Source organism: Bos javanicus, chromosome 16 (assembly GCF_032452875.1).
Source record: "Bos javanicus breed banteng chromosome 16, ARS-OSU_banteng_1.0, whole genome shotgun sequence".
Classification (NCBI taxonomy): domain Eukaryota; kingdom Metazoa; phylum Chordata; class Mammalia; order Artiodactyla; family Bovidae; genus Bos; species Bos javanicus.
This window is the reverse complement of record NC_083883.1, coordinates 43,845,834-43,864,943: the sequence shown is the minus strand read 5'-3', so window position 1 is coordinate 43,864,943 and position 19,110 is coordinate 43,845,834. Positions and strand designations below refer to the sequence as shown.

At 44.3% G+C, this 19,110-nt stretch overlaps 2 protein-coding genes and 1 non-coding gene across 3 annotated transcripts; 2 read left to right on the top strand and 1 right to left on the bottom strand.

The window, feature by feature from the left end:
* CORT (cortistatin) lies at window positions 1-2,060 on the top strand. The gene is made up of 2 exons (XM_061382777.1): window positions 1-697; window positions 1,774-2,060. Exons 1-2 carry the CDS (start codon window positions 554-556, stop codon window positions 1,990-1,992), a joined length of 363 nt encoding a protein of 120 aa, XP_061238761.1. The 5' UTR covers window positions 1-553; the 3' UTR covers window positions 1,993-2,060.
* Window positions 2,061-5,104: 3,044 nt separating this feature from the next.
* Window positions 5,105-19,110, bottom strand: DFFA (DNA fragmentation factor subunit alpha). The gene is made up of 6 exons (XM_061382775.1): window positions 18,878-19,110; window positions 16,886-17,044; window positions 14,790-14,932; window positions 11,036-11,225; window positions 10,677-10,825; window positions 5,105-9,764 (listed from the first exon to the last, which is right to left on the bottom strand). Exons 1-6 carry the CDS (start codon window positions 19,011-19,013, stop codon window positions 9,552-9,554), a joined length of 990 nt encoding a protein of 329 aa, XP_061238759.1. The 5' UTR covers window positions 19,014-19,110; the 3' UTR covers window positions 5,105-9,551.
* LOC133228295 (small nucleolar RNA SNORD77) lies at window positions 9,177-9,237 on the top strand. Its single transcript, XR_009730158.1, has one exon. It is a non-coding gene; the product is annotated as a small nucleolar RNA SNORD77 (small nucleolar RNA).

The following is a 19,110-nucleotide window of genomic DNA, read 5'->3' as shown; positions in this document are numbered from 1 at the left end:
CCCTTCTCCTGCCCACAAACTTTCCCAGCATCAAGGTCTTTTCCAGTGAGTTGGCTCTTCTCATCAGGTGGCCAGTTTTGGAGCTTCAGCTTTAGTCCTCCAATGAATATTCAGGTTGATTTCCTTTAGGATTGATTGTTTTCATCACCATAAGCTCCTTATTCAAGGCTAATTTTGTATTATGTTAAATCACTTGGTTTTGTTCTCAAGACTTCCTGATTGCTTTGGCATAATTGCGAGGAGGTGGAATTTCTAGCCAAGTGCACACGCATCCCCAAGTAGGAGCAAATCCACTCTTGACACAGGAGAGCGCCGAGGTTTTAATGAAGGGGTTAAATCCAGTCCTGAAGCACTTTTGTGGGCACTGATTGCTCAGGCTTGTGCGTCACCACTTGAATGTGAGGGGAGAGGGGGTACAGGCTTTAGATAGGCATATATACAAAAAAAAAAAAAACACACACACAGCTGCAGGTTGAGCTGAAAATATCCCCCTCAGTCTGCAGAGAAGAGACTCAAGTCCACAAAGCACTGGTTTCAGGGGCTGCCAAGCAGGATGAGCAGCTCCAGAGCTGGAGAGAAGTACCAGCCAGCCTGCAAGATGCTGCCCCTCTGCTTGCTGCTGCCGCTGCTGCTGCTGCCCTCTGGGGCCACCACTGCCCTCTCCCCAGAGGGCGGCCTCGCCGGCCACGAGAGTGGGGTGAGTAGTCTGACTCGGCTGCGTGCTCACCCTCTTGTGAGCTGTCCCTTCCCTTGGCAAATCTGGCCACCCCGTGGATCCCCCTCTTCTCTGTGGCTGAGTGTGTGTACAGGACAGACTGCAGGGCTGGGCTTTGCCGTGTGCCCCTCAGCTGCCCTGTGCTGTGATGTCCACATGGACCATTGACTCACCATCTTCAGTCATTAGGAAACTTGTTAGAAAATGCTGACACTAAAGGGAGCTTCTTCAGGCTAGCGATCTCCATCTGCCAGTCTTTGAAACACAAAGCCATCACACTGGTCTATTGCAGTGCAGTTGGTCTACTGCTGCTGCCACTGCGGTGTTGTTAGTCACACTTACTTGTAGAATCTTAATTTATACATACAGAGCAGGTTCTCACTGGCTTAGATTAATTGACATCATTACATTTTCCATTGTGAGAAGTTGTAACTTTATGAGGTGATTTACTTCTCTTTTTTTTTCATTTTGAAAAACTTCCAAGAAAGAGTACATAAAGTTGACCATTAAAAATGGATTTTTCTCTGAAATTAGCAGCTGAGTTCCAGAAAAGCCATTCATCATCAGATTACTCCTTAAAGCTTTCTAAGGAGTCTGAAAGGCCAGAATATAATGTCTCAATCTGATCTGTCTTAAAAAGCAATTTGTGGACAGCCAGGAGTAAGACCAGAGATGGAGACATGGGAAATCAAGCGAAAGAAGCCTCATCTAACTTGGGGGGCTTCTTATCTGCCAGTCACTTGTCAGGGAAAAGGAGACATCTCCCAACCTCTTATAATTAAAAAGATTAGGGGCAAAACAAATAGATTTTTTTCCTTGAATATATTCGAGTTTTTCTTTTCTCTGATTAGAGCAATTCTCTTGAGGTGTTCTCTTAACTCTGCATGCATGCTAAGTCATTTCAGTCATGTCCCTTAACTTTCTCATCCTTTAAATGGAAATATGGCTTGTTGTTCTGGAGCATCATTTTTTTTTAAAGGAAAGAATTATATATCTTAATGCTGGCTGAATCAGATGATTTATTTGTCTTTCCTTTGTCCTCTGCTTCTTTTTAAAAGCACATGCAGGAAGTGGCAGAAATAAAGACAAACAGCCTGTTGACTTTCCTTGCGTGGTGGTACGAGTGGGCCTCCCAGGCCAGGGCAGTGCCCTTTGTAGGAGGGGAAGCCAGGGAGGTGTCCAAACGGCAGGAAGGCACACCCCTCCATCAGTCCACGCGCCAAGATAAAACGCCCTGCAAGAATTTCTTCTGGAAGACCTTCTCCTCCTGCAAGTAAAACTCCACCCATAACTACTCGTGCAAAGAAGTGTAACCATGGATCTGAATAAAATGTATTAATAAGCAGCTGTGATATTTCTTCTTTGTGCGGTTGTCTTCTCTTTCTCATGTAATTTGAAAAGTAGTTTTTATGTAAACTTTAAAAATGCCAACTACTAGATGTCTTTAGTAATTTGGAACCCAAAGAGAGTATTTTATTTTTATTTTTTTACTGAAGTAGAGTTGACTTACAATGTTGTGCCAATCTCTGCTGTATAGCAAAGTGACTCATGTATATATACATACGTATATATACGTATATACATTTTAAAAATATTCTTTTCCATTATGACTTATCCCAGGAAACTAGATATAATTCCCTGTACTATGGAGGAGAACCTTGTTTATTTATTCTAAATGTAATGGTTTGCATCTACCAACCCTGAACTCCCAGTCCATCTCCCTCCCTCCCCCATCCCCTTGGCAACCTCAGGTCTGATCAAAGAAGAGAGTTTTTGATAAAGATTTTTGTGGTTTTTGCCATTATTGTCAATGCAGCTGTGGGGCTTTCCTTCCACATTCATTGTGCTTAGAAGTTGTTCTGTCCTCGTCTTCCTTGCTTTGATTTATAATAGGTAAAAGCTACATATTTAAGTGTTCAGAAGAACATTTCAGTTTACTTTGATATAAACTGTCTAATGTAAAAAATATTTCCCTCATATTAAAAGCAATTTTTAAACACTGTTCTCAAAGAGCAAAATGATTATTCCTCCTATTTTGGCTAAAATTAATTTAAAAACAAATATCATGCTATAATTAAACAGACAACATCATGATGACATGCCTATAAAAGTTCCATTTGAACCTGCTGTTGTAAAATACCCATACTAATTATAATCAGTAGGTTAATATTGCTGTTACAATTCTTATGGATGAGAGCTTCAGGTTTATTTCAAACCAAATAGAGTGAGCGGTGCTACTTCCCAGCCTGTAGCTTGATTGCCTTAACTTCTAATACAACGACCTCCAGGAAATTCCCTGGTGGTCCAATGGTTAGGACTCTGCCCTTTCACTGCCGAGGGTCTGGGTTCAATCCTTGGTCGGGGAAGCAAGATCCTACAAGCCAGGCCTCAAGGTCAAAGAAAACAGAAAAACAAACAAACTCTGGGACCTACAGAGTTGCAGGATCTGGACTTGGTCTGAGACAGAGGCATATGTATTGAAATCTATTATGTATATAAATGTTTTATTTTCCCATTCCTCAATAATTTCCCACAGAAGTAAGTGGATGATGGTGAAAGGAGGGGGAGATTCCTTTCTCATTTCTCTTTCTGTGATATAACACAGAGCAACTGTCGAGCCTCACATGGACCAGGATCTGGGTCTGCTCAGATGGAGGTAGGAGTAAACACATGCTCAGGTTCAAACCCTAGTCAAATTTTAATCCTTCCCATTAGCCCCGGAATCTTTCCTTGGTTACACACCTTGTTTACGGCTCTTGAATCCTAGATGCTAAAGAAAACTTCCAGCACGTGGTTTTTTTGGATGTTAAACTCTAAAGCTTAGAGATTCCTACCAGGAGTTAAGGAAAGTTTCTGATGGTCAGGATTAGTATCAGGAAAACTGGCAAAGGCTGGCTGGAAGGCATTGCAAGGATGTTTTCTTCTCTGGACACCAGGGGAACAGACTCACAAAGTATGACTGCTGACCGTTCCTTTCTGTCTTCCACAGAGCTGAGCTCATATTCGTAATTACTAGCTGAGTGAAGTATAATGTGATGGAAGAGTCTTAATAGCATCCTCATTTTCAAACACAGCAGGGACCTGTAAGTGGGTCAGCGCACTGGTGGAAGATGCCTGCCTGAAAGGCCAGCTGACCTTCAGGATTTAAGGTTCTTCTAGAAGAAAAGAATGCTTACTGTCTTTCAGTTTTGCTTAGAGCCATACGTATACATTCCTTAGGATTGGGGATTTTAACTTTTTGAAAAAATAAACGTTTTCTTTGGCTGCACTGGGTCCTTGTTGCTGTGTGTGAGCTTACTTTAGTTGTGGCGAGTGAGACCTACTCTTCATTGTGGTGTCAGGCTTCTCACTGCAATGGTGTCACCAAGACAGCACTGGTGCCCAGGCTCTAGGGTGGGTGGGCACAGGAGTTGTGGTGCATGGGCTTAGTTGCCCCATGGCATGTGGGGTCTTCCCAGACCAGGGGTCGAACCTGTGTCCCCTGTACTGGCAGGAGGATTCTTAACCACTGGAGCACTGGCAAAGTCCAGAGATTTTAACTTTTAACTAAGTAATATCTGAAGGAATTGAGGCTACATTAATGGCACCTCCAGGAAATCCATCAAGTTTAAGCCCACCTTAGTTCAGGGGCCTTAGAAAAATGTAAACTGGCATCAACTGCATGTTAGACTAGATTAACATGCTCATCATTAGTAAACTAGGGTAATTTCCTACCATCAGGTTTTTGGTCGACTGTAGTCCTACCTGGTTTAATTCCTGGGTTGGAAAGATCCGCTGGAGAAGGGATAGCCTACCCACTCCAGTATTTTTGGGCTTCCCTTGTGGCTCAGCTGGTAAAGAAATCTGCCTGCAATACGGGAGCCCTGGGTTCGATCCCTGGGTTGGGAAGATCCCCTGCAGAAGGGAAAGGTTACCCACTTCAGTATTCTGGCCTGGAGAATTCCATGGACCGTATAGTCCATGGCATCGCAGAGTCGGACACGACTGAGCGACTTTCATTCATTTGCATTTGTGTAGTTCAGTATGGTCAAATGTGCAGATCTAGGACATTTGTTTCCAGTATTTGTCACCAGAGTAGATCCTTAACTGCTAAGGAGGAACTGATGTGACATAAGCATTCAACCGAAGTCCTTTCATAGTATTCGAATGTCAGGGCTGACAGCAAACCATTTCAGTGGAAACTCAGGCCTGTGAGCTCATGGGGGATACATACTCCTTGACCTGACAGTGCCTGCTGAAGGGATTACCCACATCTTAATAACAGCAGCTTCTTCAATAGAGACAGGGATTTGATCTTGAAGAAATCAGAAGAGGATATGTCATTCAGCTGTTAAAAAGAAGGAAGTTTCTATTTCTAGACTAGAATGAATGAGGCAAAGACACTGGGCGACGCTTTTTCTAGCTTCTCATAACTTTAATAAAAATTAACACTAATTTATCCTTTTTGTCTATAATTAAATAGTTAAGTGATAAAAGATATATGTTCTGTTCTTATTAAAATAATTATAAGTTGGGACTTCCCTGCTGGTCAACTGGCTAAGACTCCACGCTTTCAATGCAGGGGGCCTGGGTTTGATCCCTGGTCAGGGAACTAGATCCCTCATGCTGCAGCTAAGAGTTTGCGTGCCATGGCTAAAAGATCCTGTGTGCCACAACTAAGACCTGGCACAGCCAGATAAATAAATAATAAACTATTTTAAAAAATAACTTAAGCTGGAGAAAAGCTAGAATTTTCATGCTGATAGTTCCTGTAACATGGTGTTAGAGAATACTGAAGAAAATCTCATAGCTCTGCAGTAACCTGTTGGTTACTTCCTTGTATTGATAATTGTGGAAGTGCTGTCTGACTTAGTTTGACCAAACAGCCAACATTAAGGATGTGCAATCTGAAAATTCAGTGCATTTCCTGGGGAGGAGGGGACCTGTTCCCTTTACTGGGGGCTTCCTGACAGGGCAGAGGACCTCACCTGTCAGCTGTGTAGCAGATTCAGGCAGTGAGTATTTGGAGTAGATAATTTCCAAGGTCCTTAAAAACCTCAAGTAATATAAGACGCAGCCAAAATAACTTAAGGCAAAATACAACAAAATAGGAAAAGAAATGCTGAAGGCAAAAAAAAAAAAAAGATAATAAAAGTTAATTAGGAAATTTAAAAATCTGGTGAGTAAAGGCACATTAATAATTCTTGTAATTAATGTATTTTTTAACAGACTACTATTATTTTATTCTTTTCTTTATGGAAAATGAAAAATCCATTAGTTTTTTTTCCTTTTGCTTTTACCCAGAAATTAAAGGTTGGTAAGTGGTAATTAGCACGGCTCTTGTCAAAGCCAATTGCCTAATGGGGACCGACATTTGACTTGAGTCGAAAGAATGGAATATGGCTAATGTAGAGTTCGTTAGTCCCAGCTGCTTTCTTTGACAGTCTTTCTTCCTAACATCGGCTGTGCCCTGCTCCCTCTCTCTCTCCTATTTTTAGACTATTGCTCTGCTGCTCCGTTCTATTCTAGAAGGCCTGGAGGCACAGTGGTGCAGGGGAGGTAAGGGGTACTTAGGGCAAAATAACTTTTGACTCTACATTTGGTCTAGGGTTTGCAAAGGTCTCTGTTCGCACCCGCCTCTCTCTGGCCCTGGGGAGATGAAAGGGAACCATTCCCTCTATATCGCTGTGCTGGTACTGTGCTCTTCCTCCTACTTGTTGCTCAGTCGCTCAGTCGTGTCTGACTCTTTGCGACCCCATGGACTGCAGCACGCCAGGCTTCCCTGTCCTTCACCATCTCCCAGAGCTTGCTCAAACTCATGTCCATTGAGTCGGTGATATCCTCCAACTTCCTTCATTTAATTTAACCCATTCCACCTTGGGCCTTAGGCTAACCTTTCATTTTTGGAAACTACTGTCCCATAAGGTTAGACTCCACGTGGGTCTGTCTCGTTCCAAAGGCCAAAGTACTTTTTCTATTCTCCTATGCAGCTGAGATGCTCAGTAGGTTTGTTTCTAATACAGAAGACCAATACCAACACCCGGCCCATCAACTAAAGCTCTACTGTGTATCTGGTGAAAATAATTGGAGAAAACATTTTTCATTCAGTAGGGCAAAGATGGAGACACTGATATAATTGGTGAACAGAGATAATTGCTGACACAATAGTTAAATAGAGATGCTGTTCTATTATTTCTGGAACCCAGGCTTCCTTTGCTACTGTGCTAACTATAATGTTCACCAGGCTAATTTATTTCTTTTACACTACCAACACAAGGACTACATTTAGAAATCTTTTAGCAATCATGTTGCAAACATATTAGGTCTTTTTTCATTTGGAGCTGAATTCAACTTATTATTCTGGTATTAACAAAACAAAATAATAGGGAAGGACAGGGAAGCCATGGGGTCACAAAGAGTCAGACACGACTGAGTGACTGAACTACAAATTAACAAAACCAGTGATCTGGATGTAGAGTAGAAGAGTATGTAGACTTAAGAGAAAATACAAGTAAGTGGAAAGAACACCAGGATTGCAACCAGAAGACCTAGGAATTCCTGGTGGTTCAGTAGTTAGGACTCTGTGCTTTCACTGCCAAGGGCCCAGATTCAATCCCTGGCTGGGGAACTAAGATCCCACAAGCTGGGTGGTATAGCCAAAAAACCAAAACCTCAAACCAAAATAAAGCCAAAAGACCTGCCTTTGAACCCTGGCCCTCCAATTAGCCTTATGACATGAGGCAAGTCACTGATCCTTCTTGAGCACAACTTTGCTCATGTACAAAACGAGAGCTGGCACGCCACACCCTCTTTAGCTCACTCAGTTTTGAGGCTCCAGTGTAGTAGGTGCTGGCACAGAGCTGACTGCAAACTGTCATAAAAATCTTCAACTGGCATTACTGCCCCTCCAGGAGCATTTTGAGAACCTGGGGGCTCTTGTCAACTGTCTCAGTACCTGGAGGCTGCTACTGACACTGAATGGTGGGGTGGGAGGTAGGCTGCTAGTCTTCCTGCAAAGCACAGGACAGTTCAACATAGTGAATTATCATCCCACATCCCACGTGTCTTCCCTCCCACCCCCACCACATGACTTTTATGTCATGCTGGCTGTTCACAGGAATGAAAACCCATTCCAAATCAGCCCCAAACCTAATTCTGTTTTGTATACAGACTATTTTTTCCAGTTTTAACATTCCCTGGCTTTGTGAAGAATGCAGCCACCTTATAAATCAAGGACAGATGTGGTATACTGCCCAGAACGTCACTGTTTTGGGAACTCCCATTACGAAGGGCGATGCTGCTTGTGGAATTTGAGTCACCAATCACCATGTACCATGCATGGCTGCTTCTAACAAACTCAAGGTAATTCAATTGTAAGGATAAGCACCTGAGAGCTTCCTTGTGCCTTTTGATGGTCATCTACAGAAAAGGGCATACTGAGATGGATACAGACCATCTTATTGAAAATTATTTTCCTTTGTTTCCATTTGGAGGTATTGTGTTGATGAAGGTATACATGTAGGTAGGTTATCAGCTCTGGCTTTCATTTAAGGATAATTAAAAAAGCATTATAAAATATACTATTAAAAAAGAAAATATTGGGGCAAGTGAGAACCAATGGCATAAGGCATTAGTAGGAGTATGCTGAGTAGACCTGATCCCTCCTTGAGGAGGGTCATAGGAGAAGCAAATAGCTTTTTGTTTTGTTTTTTGCATCTCTGCCTCACCTTAGGACTTATTGTTACTTTTCTTTATTTAATAATTAGCCAATGTATTCTTAATACTATTCTATTTTCCTCTAAGTATGCTTAAAAAGTAAGTCAAATAAGTCAATAACTAATTATCTTTTTCCCTGCAAGAGAAATTGCATTGTAGATTACAAAACTTGAATAACAAGTTAGTACAGAAACAAGAGGAATATAAACCAGAAGTCTCTGTTCTGCACCCAGAGAGACCTGGAGTCGTATCTCACAGAGATCGATTTAATGACCTTTTTATACCCCCTGCTGATAAAACATATTAGAAAACTGAAAAGTTTCACAGTGGTAATGGATATAATTTCACAATACTGAATTAGATATTAGAAATGGTGAATTAGACTCTCTATATGTCCCTATGGTCTGCAAATTTAATATGTGCCTTTAAACATACAAAAAAATTTCATTAACTTGAGAAACAAGTTTGTGGCCATAATCAACATTGATGCATCACCTTCTCTACCATTACTTGTGTTTAAAATTCTGCAGTTCTATCTTTAGAATAAGAATTGTGCATCTGGGCTTCCGTGACGGTCCAGTGGTTAAGAATCCACCTTCCAATGCCTGGGGTTCGGGTTTGATCACTGGTCAGGGAGCTAAGATCCAACATGCTTCGGGGCCAAAACACCAAAACATAAAACACGAGCAGTGTTGGAACAAATTCAATAAAGACTTTCAAAATGGTCCACGTCAAAAAAAAAAAAAGGAAAAGAATAGTAGGTTCATTACTATGATGGTTGCATAGATTATATCATGAAAGAGATATACCATTTGTCTGATGTAGAAGGAAAAGAAAAAAAAAAGGATAGTTGGTCTGAAACATGACAGTTTCTTTTCCATGCCCTTCACAACTACTATTACACAGAGAACATATGAACTTGCAATTAGAGGAGCTGGTGGAACCTTATGGTTCAATATGTAAAGAAAGCTGGAATGGCTTTTCTGAAGAAGACCCAAAGCCCATCTTCTAGTCTGTTCCAGAACATTCTGAAAGGCAGGGGGCAGAGGAGTATGTAAGTAGCTATAATGATTAGGCTAAAGGCATTTACTGACACTGACACAAAACCCAAGGTTTTCTTTGGCATGTTGCTGGCCACCAGCTACATGGGGTCTCGTCTGGTTCGTTTGGGGTTCTCCATGTCTCCAGGCAGTGAACTCGTCCTTGCTGAAATGCTCCTCAGAGAACGCAAGCTCTGCACCTGCTGGAGGCGTAGGCTAAGTTCCTGATTACAGGCCTGTTGAACGGCTTCCGTCTTCTTTAGGTCCCAGTTCAAAGCAACAGCCAGTGCTTTAGGGTCCTCCTTGGCAACCAACTGTGGTAAGAAGAAGAATCATTGAAAACCAGCCCCTCTGCTGCTCTCGCGATTTTCTTTAGGGGAGGTGAGAGTCGGCAGTGTCAGTCTCTAGCTTTATGCTGAGATGCCAGGTTTCCTTCCTATTAAGCCGTCACAGGCGTCTGCTCACCGTACAACAACAACAGGAAAGGACCTCTAGAGAGCAGTTTACTTGGAGCATAAAGTCCTCCGCTCACAGGAAATTTAGCCAAGTTCAATTCAGTACAGCCTCTTTCCCTTCTAGCTACACTGAGGTAGTGCTGGGGACAGGGACAAGGAGGAGCACCCACTCTGATGGGTTCCCTTCTAGTTCCCTGGTCTGAAAGTCAGTACAAGATGACCCCGTTGCACAGGTCCTTCGCAGGAATATTTCATGTACCTCTGGGCCTGTGGATCTTTTTCAACCACTGGCAGATGCATCTCAGAAGCCTGAGTCCTGTAACTCCTCCCTGTCAGAATCAGACATTTCATTACCTACTCTGGACTAGAGAATAAGATTGGATGATCTAAGAGAGTGCATCCATTTTGTTTAAGATTTAGATTATGTGAGACATTTGCAAACGCTTTGCGTGTGGTGGTTTAGTTGCTAATGCCGTGTCCAACTCTTGAGACCCCATGGATAGGGAAGCCTGACAGGCTATAGTCCATGTGGTTCTCCAGGCAAGAATACTGGAGTGGGTTGCCATTTCCTTCTCCAGGGGTTCTTCCCAACCCAGGAATCAAACCCAGGTCTCCTGCATTGTAGGCGGATTCTTTACCAACTGAGCTACAAGGGAAGCTTTGCATGTAATATTAGGCAAACTGGAAGCTATGATTCAGGGTCTGCAGAGGTGAAAAAACCCTGATACAAGTGTCTCCCTGCAAAGGTCAGGGTCCCTGGTGCTCGCCCACCTCCAGATCCTGACTAGACAAACTCAGCTCTGGGGCAGGTTTCTCCTTCAGCGCCAAGAGGATCTGGCTTGCAGGCGTAATTTCGGAGGAGCTCTCTCTAATGCCTGTGTCAACAGCATCGCTCTCGTCCCCAAGGTCAGCTCTGGACTCTGCAAAGCAGATGTGAGATAGAGGACACATCAGCATGCCACGCGCACACACAGCCACCCCAACAACCAGCCAGAGCAATCAGGCGGGCAGATAGCAGCCTGCCATCTTAGAATACCCACAGCTGTGCCATCACTCTTCTTGAGCACACGGGAAGCATCTGGCTCGCTCTCAAGGAAAGGCTCCTACCGAGATCTCAGCACAATGCCTACCTTGCTGCTTCGACAAGATGCCACCTTCCTTCTCCAAAGCCCGAAGGTAAAGTTCCAGGAGCTGCCTGGACTGACGGGCTTCCTCTCTCTGGTCAAGCACCTGCTGGAGGGTGTTCTGGAGCCCCTGGACTGCCACATGACTTTGGCTGAGTTCCTGAGCCAGCTCCGAACACGGGACATCAATGAGCATCTGACAAACAAATACGGGCTTTAAGACATCTGAAAGTACTTTCCGAACATGATGTTATGTCTCTCAAATGCATCAATTTCAAAGACTCATTTCATCTAGTTCCCAAAGTTACCCAATATGGCTGCCTGAGAGTTAGGAGTGATGTGCTGTGCTGCACTAAGTCTCTTCAGTCATGTCTGGCTCTTGGCGACCTCATGGACTGTAGTCCTCCAGGCTCCTCTGTCCATGGAATTCTCCAGGCAAGAATCCTCTTGCAGGGGATCTTCCTGACTGAGGGACTGAACTTGCGTCTCTTAAGTCTCCTGCACTGGCAGGCAAGTTCTTTACCACTAGTGCCACCTTGGGAAGCCCGAGAGTCAGGAGAGAGGCACGTAACTTTTTCAGTTTCCCTCTGGTGAAAGAATTAGGAAAATGTTGCCTTTAGTACCTTATTAAAAACAAAACAGGATGTCCCTGGTAGTCTAGAGGTTAAGACTCTGCACTCCTACTGCAGGGGGCTCAGATTCGATCCCTGGTTGGGGCACTAAGATCCCACCTGCTGCACTCACTATGCACCACCGAGAAAACAGACGTAAAACGCTTAGGACAGAAAGTGACAAGGAGGGCTGCAGGAGTTTGTGAAAGGCTTCTTTGAGGAGCCACTTTATAAGTTACCCTTAACTTTGATATTGCATCCATTTTTGAACAAGTAATATTAATACACATTCATAAGGTCCAACATTTAAGAGGCACAAACTTTGTGAGTGAAGTACTAGTATTACCACCATTTCATAGATGAGGAAAACGAGGCAAGAGCAGTTAATAACTTTGCAAGGATCAGTGTCAGTGCTAATCCTTAGGATCCCGTGCTCTTCCCTTCTCTCCCTTCCATTCTCGCTCCCCATGGTTCCTTTACCTGCCATTTTTCTCCTACCTGCCATGTGGCTAGCCTCTGCAAGCTCCTGTCCTAAGCTTCCCCGTGCAGAGTCTAGCTGCCAGGGCTGGGTTCACTTGTATTCCAGCATCCCTGTTCTGGTGAGGACTGTTATGCCCTTTATCCTAAGGGTATCATAATTTGCTAGTCTGTTGGGATGGGAAGGGATCTCATGACCCCTTTCTGTTTCTTAAAGAAGAAAAAACCAAAGAAGAAAAAAATTCCTGCCTTTCCTTTGCCTGGCCCCAACCTTTCCATGGCAGGTACCTCTTGTTCTTCAGTTTCTTTCTGTGTCCCCTCTTGGGACCTGCCAATGTTTCTCAACTAAACTTCTATGAATTTATTCTATGGACAAGCACGTGTGCAAAATGACACTGGTCTAAGTTTTTTTGCAGCACAGACTGAATAGCGAGACTGATAACAACATGCATGTCCCCCACTGGGGAGACTCATTAAATGAGTTATGGTGGGACTTCCCAGATGGTCCAGTGGTTAAGAGTCTGCTTTCCCAACACAGGGGGCTTGGGTTCAATCCCTGGTCAGGAAACTAGGCCCCAAATGTTGTAACCAAGAGTTCACATGCCTCGACTAAAGATCCTGCATGTCACTATTAAGACCTGGCTCAGCAAAATAAATAAATAGAAAAATGTAGGCATGAAATGGAATACTATGCAGCGATGAAAAAGAACAAGGTATCTTTTGTAAAGTGATCTGGAAAACTTTCCAAACTTCTTTGAAACAGAAAGTGCAAAGTGTGATGAAAGTGGAAGAGGAGGACATGTATATGTAATTGTATATAAAATGGGCTTCCCAGGTGGCTCAGTGGTAAAGAATCCACTTGCCAATGTAGGAAACTTGGGTTCAATCTCTGGGTTGGGAAGATCCCCTGGGGTAGGAAATGGCAACCCACTCTAGTATTCTTGCCTGATAAATTCCATGGACAGAGGAGCCTGGGGTTGCAAAGAGTTGGTCACGACTGAGCGAGAGCATATATAAACTATCTCTGGAATGGGAAACTGGCAGACTGGCTGTCTCCAGGAAGGAAAGCTGGGTGGCTGGGGACAGAAGTCAGACTTTTTCTGTATATCTGTTTTTTCCAAACAGCTTTATTGAGATATAGTTCACACAGCACACAATTCACTGATTGAAGCATATAAGTAAGTGGAGTTTAGTAAAATGAGTGTGCTTTTTTTGTGATTGTGCAGTCACAGCCACAGTCTTAGAACACAGTCACCAGCCCAGAAAAAACTGTACCCATCAGTAGTTACTCTCCTTCCTACTCACAGTCTCCAGAAACCCAACCCCCAGGCAACCACTAATCTACCGTCTACCTCTACAGACTTGCATAGTTTGGCTATTTCATAAAAATGCTATCATGACATCTGTGGCCTTTCATGTCTGGCTTCTTTCATTTAGCCCAATGTTTTCAAAGTTTCTCCACGTTATTGTCATTGTTAGGTGCTAAGTCCTGTCCAACACTTTGCAACCCCATGGACGGTAGCTCGCCAGGCTCCTCTGTCCATGGGATTCTCCAGGTAAGAGAATTGCCATTCCCTCCTCCAGGGGATCCTCCTGACCCAGGGATCAAATATGAGTCTCCTGTACTGCAGGCAGATTCTTTACTGTCTGAGGCACCAAGGAAGCCTAATGTATTAATACTTCATTCCTTCCTATGGCTGAATAAAATATTCATTATTTGGATAGACAACATTTTATTTATTCATCAGCTGATAGACATTTGGTTTGTTTTATTCTTGGCTATGTCTCTTGGATTTTGAACCATGTGAATGTATTAGTATTATTTATTCAAAATAAATATACGAAGATTAAAAAATAACCAAAAGGTCATCTCCTTCAAGGAGACTTCCTTGATCTCCCAATCTAGAGTAGCCCCCACCATCTGGGCACACTGCTGGTTTCGTCCACCTCCTTCCACCAGAATTTGAGTTTCATCAGAGCAGGGACTGTGTCTGGCTTGTTCACCACTGTGGGTGGTAAGCTGCTTCAGTTGTGTCTGACTCTTTGAGATCCCATGGACTGTAGCCCACCAGGCTCCTCTGTCCATGCGGATTCTCCAGGCAAGAATCCTGGAGTGGCTTGCCATGCCCTCTTCCAGGGCGTCTTCCTGACCCGGGGATTGAATCCAGGTCTCCTGCATTGGTAGGCGGGTTCTTTTCCACTGCCACAACCGGGGAAGCCCTGTAACCCTGTGCAAAGAACTATGCCACACACAGGGGAGGGGCTCAATAAGTATTTTTCTGAATTACCACATACTATTTTTACCCCAATTTTACTGGAGAGGAAACATAGCAGAGAGGGTAAGTGACTGGCTACAGTCTTTGTGATGGAGCTGAGATTTAATTCACATTCTTTAGCAGTACCTCCTTGTCCCACCCCTTGGGCCTAAATAGTCTACGTGGGGCTGTGGCATCTGTATTTTTTAAAAAAAGCTCCACTGGTGATTCTGATGCAGAGTGAGGAGTAAAAAATTTCTACTCCAGCAAGAGAATTAGAAAAATGAAGAACCTTGGCTGTCATCTGAGAACTACTTAAAAATGAGGGAATAATGAAATTATGGTGGCAAGATGCGAGGAAAGTAGGCCGCGGAGGGCAGCAGAGGCCAGATGAGTGTGGCTGCAGAGGAGGCTCACCTGGAGCTCCTCCTCGGACAGCAGGATGATGCTGGATAGGTCTTCCTTCAGCTGCCTGGCCACGTTTTTCCACTTCAACCCTGCCCCGCTGTCTGTTTCATCTCTGTCGAAGGACTCTTGGGTAATCCAAGCGGTACCTCCATCTGATACAGGAAGAAAATGCCAGTTAAGAGTCAGATTAACCTGCAGTGCTCTTTTCACTTCCTCCCCCAACTCAGACCTCCAGGATGTCAGCACGTCCTTCCGACCGACCATTTAGAATAATTTCGATGCTGAAGGAAGCACCTTTTCTCAGGGATTCATGGGAAAACCAATCCCTATCTAGGGCCTTAACTTTCCCACTTGTTCTATCTTCCATTTATTTCTGTGTGAAACTGCTCTGTATTCTTTTATGGAAAGCCACTTAAATCCAGTGTACGGTCATGCATACCCAGGGTGCCACCGTGCTTCCCTTTAAGTTAGTTTTTTGTCTATTTCCGTATCCAAAAATGTTTTTCCTCATCAGCATCTCTCTGTGCTTGGGGATGGGTCTGTCTCTCTCTTTTTAAACTTTTTATTTTGCATTGGAGTATAGCTGATTAACAATGTTGTGATAGTTTCAGGTGGACAGCAAAAGGACTCAGCCGTACATGTATTTGTCCTCCCCCAACTCCCGATCCAGGCTGCCACATAACACTCAGCAGAGTTCCCTGTGCTGTACAGTAGGTCCTTGTTGGCTATCCATTTTAAATACAGCAGTGTGAACATGTTCATCCCAAACTCCCTAACTGTCGGGATGAGTCTCATTCTTTTTTTTTTTTTTTAATTAAATTGTTTGGCAGCACAGGGTCTTAGTTGCAGCATTGGGGATCTAGTTTTCTGACCAGGGATCTAATCCAGGCCCCCTGCATTAGAAGCTTGGAGTCTTAGTCACTGGATCACCAGGAAAGTTCAGGTCTCATTCTTGACTGGAGGAGCTGCAGCCACTATTTGCTGTCTCTAGGGCCCGAGTAAAAAGGTGGTTGGGAAAGTCATTGCTGAAGGGTGATTTCCACACTTTGGTGGCCTGGGCACTCTCCTCAAGACACTTCTTTAGCTCTCTGATCCTTGCTCATCCGTATTAGTTCCCTCTGTATTGCCGGTGAGGATGACGGTAATGATAGTGACAGGGAGTATTGATTTATCTGACTGTATGCCAGATAAGCCCCACTCCAGTACTCTTGCCTGGAAAATCCCATGGACGGAGGAGCCTGGTGGGCTGCAGTCCATGGGGTTGCTAGGAGTCGGACATGACCGAGCAACTTCACTTTCACTTTCCACTTTTATGCATTGGAGAAGGAAATGGCAACCCACTCCAGTGTTCTTGCCTGGAGAATCCCAGGGATGGGAGAGCCTGGCGGGCTGCCGTCTATGGGGTCACACAGAGTCGGACATGACTGAAGCGACTTAGCAGCAGCATGCCAGATAAGATGTAAATGCTTTCTATCAGTGGCTCTTTCCTGGGAGTGATTCCTGTGATCACCACACACCTGTAGACATGTGACAATATCTAGAGGCATTTTGGGTTGTCACAATTAAGGTGAGGAGACGCTACTGGTACCTAGTGGGTAAAGGCCAGCAATGCTGCTAAGTATCCTACAATGCACAGGACAGCACCCCCACAACAAAGAATTTCCTGGCCCAACATGTCAACAGCATTGTTGAGAAGCCCTGGCTTGATATGTACTATGTTCTCGCATCCTTACAACAATCCGAGGAGACAGGTACTATAACTACTGTCTCAATAAGGGGCTGAGAAGTTAGATAATTTGCTCAGGGTCATGTGACTATTAAACGGCAGAGCTGGGATTCAGACCAGGTAGTTTGACCCTATCTGTGGCCCAGATCTCTCTGCCCTGCTGTGTTTTAGTTGCTGTGGGTCCGTGAGTTACTTGAGACCTGACTCCATCTCATTCATCTTCATCCCCCGACTCAGCGTCACTCTGGCATACAGAAGGTGCTCAGTAATGCTTGCTGCATAAATGCTGAAACAGCCAGCCAAACAGCAACCAGGTGCCGCGTGTAGTAAAGTACATCACGATGGAGGGTATACTGTATATACGGCCAGCATTTCTTACCTGAATTGTGTGTCCACTTCTCATTCCCAGCCAATACCACAAACTTAGTATTGGCAGGAAGACATAGGAAGTAATCATCATCATCCACTATGGTGCCATCCTCTGCCAGGACCAGGGTTACTGGTGCCAGGGACTTATCAATGGCCAGAATGTCACAAGCTGAGAGGAATAAAATGTTTGGCAATTGACAAATATCCATAGGGAAATTATATCTGTTCTGTACTCAATATGTATGCCCCCAGAGCCTAGAAAAATCCCTGGTAGCTAATAATAACTATAATGATGACCACTAATACTAATATAACATTTACCATGTGCCTGGTACTATACTAAGTGCTTTTCATATACAGTACTTAATTTCATAACAATCCTGTGGTAGATACTATTGTTACTCCCATTTTTACAGATGTCAAACCCAACACTCAGAGAGGTTAAGTAACTTGCTCAAGGTCACACAGTAAGTAACTGGCATTTAAACCCATATAGTCTGGCTCTTGAAAACGTTTTTTCTCCAGCTACTCAATATCCTCATTAGGAGGCACTCGACTCTTTCCTTGGATGAACAACCAACAAAAGTCTGATTTGATTCTTTGAGAATAAGCGCCTTTCGTTCATTTTCTCAGTGGTCTAAATGACTCAAATTCTCCCATGTGTCCAGAGAAAAAGAAAATTTTAAAAAAGAAAGAAAAAAATACTTTATGTTCTTGCAGTATTTCACAGTCTTACTAACCTATAGGAAAGAATAAAGGAGGCAGAAGACAGAAGATTGTAACAGGAACTTTTCATCTGTGTGATCAATGGGCAAGAGGTTTTGTCCAGGGCAGGTCTGTACTTGCCTAATGATGGCAATGCCTAAAATGCTAACGGGACTAGAGCACGCAGAAAAGTAGCCGAGAGACTACAAATATCATCAGGCAATATCGTCTTGCACCCAGCAAACCTTTCACAGGCCGAGCTCCAAACCCTGCAGAGGCCGAGCTCCAGAAACACAAGCACTTATATGGGCCTCTGTGCCAAGTGCATCCAGCCACTGCACTAAAGGGGCACTAAAACTTAAGAACCCTCACTCCAAGAAAAATTATGTAAACACTTATATGGCAAAAGCTATGTCACTGAAGCATTTAGAGTGCTTTGGTTGTTTCTGTGTCTCTGAAAGACTTCTATCGGATACCGGCTAGGCTGAGTGACTCTGGGAGAAGCTCTGAACAGGCAGACATACATACACCTTCACTACCTGCCTAGGGATGACTCACACGTTTAACCTCAAGAAGTTTTTTCGGTAAACAGTTTATTGCTACAGGCTAATAACTTGTAAGTCATTTGAATATATCATCTCCTTGGAGAGTCCCAACAATTCAGTGAAGCAGGGCTGGAAATACAGCCACTTTGCCGATGAGAAAATTGGGGATCAACAGATGGTTACCTGCAAGGTCAGGCAACTAGTAACAACAGTTTGAGGCTCAGAACTTTTGAAAGCTAGGTCACTCACAGCAGCTGTTCCTTGTCTGAACCTCTGGGAAGGTGGGTAGCGGCTCCCTCTTTACCGCACAGGTACCTGCTAGAGCTGACGGTGGAAACCCGCCCCCATCTCGCTGTAAGCTCACTTGGGGGCCCCAGTACCACCTTAGGGAGCCCGAGTGGCAGGACTACACCAGGCTGGGTTCGATCCACAATCTGAGTCACCGGAGGCAAGACACCGAAGTAGAGTCTGTTTTAATTCATTTGCATACTGCTTCCCGTCTGCCTTTCCACCATATGAATCTCACATAAAGTAAATTAAGTTAAAACGCTTGGCACAAACGCTGTGAAACTGATAAGTCGCTATACCCACGTGAGTCATATCTGTCCCAAGGCTCCTCCACTTGAGTTACAAGAAGCCCCAAGTCGTCTTTCTTGATCTCGGTTAGCCCCGCTGGCCATCCTCACCCTGCCCTTGGCTCCCTTCAGCCCGGGCTCCAGCCCTCCAAGCCCTCGCCCCGGTCCCGTGCCTACCTTTGTTCCTCAGCTCCTTGAGGCAAGAGGCCGCCACGCCGTGCTGTTCCCGGCTTTTGTTGCGGCGCAGCAAACACTGCTTTAGAGCCCGGATCTCGCCGGGTTCCGGAGCTGCAGGGCCGCCGGGGACCTCCATCCTCTTCAGGGTGGGACCAGACCGACTAGAAGTCACGGAGGCGGGGACGCCGGAGTCCTCCCCAATTCCATCCCCCACGGCATGCCGGGAAATGTAG

Excerpts from the sequence above, each read along its gene's own strand:
- CORT (XM_061382777.1), top strand. The coding sequence starts at position 554 with ATGAGCAGCTCCAGAGCTGGAGAGAAGTACCAGCCAGCCTGCAAGATG. Across the intron at positions 698-1,773 it reads TCGCCGGCCACGAGAGTGGG|CACATGCAGGAAGTGGCAGA; the intron begins GTGAGTAGTCTG and ends TCTTTTTAAAAG.
- DFFA (XM_061382775.1), bottom strand. The coding sequence starts at position 19,013 with ATGGAGGTCCCCGGCGGCCCTGCAGCTCCGGAACCCGGCGAGATCCGG. Across the intron at positions 14,933-16,885 it reads GAAGTGGACACACAATTCAG|ATGGAGGTACCGCTTGGATT; the intron begins GTAAGAAATGCT and ends TTCCTGTATCAG. Across the intron at positions 10,826-11,035 it reads CATCTTGTCGAAGCAGCAAG|AGTCCAGAGCTGACCTTGGG; the intron begins GTAGGCATTGTG and ends TCTGCTTTGCAG.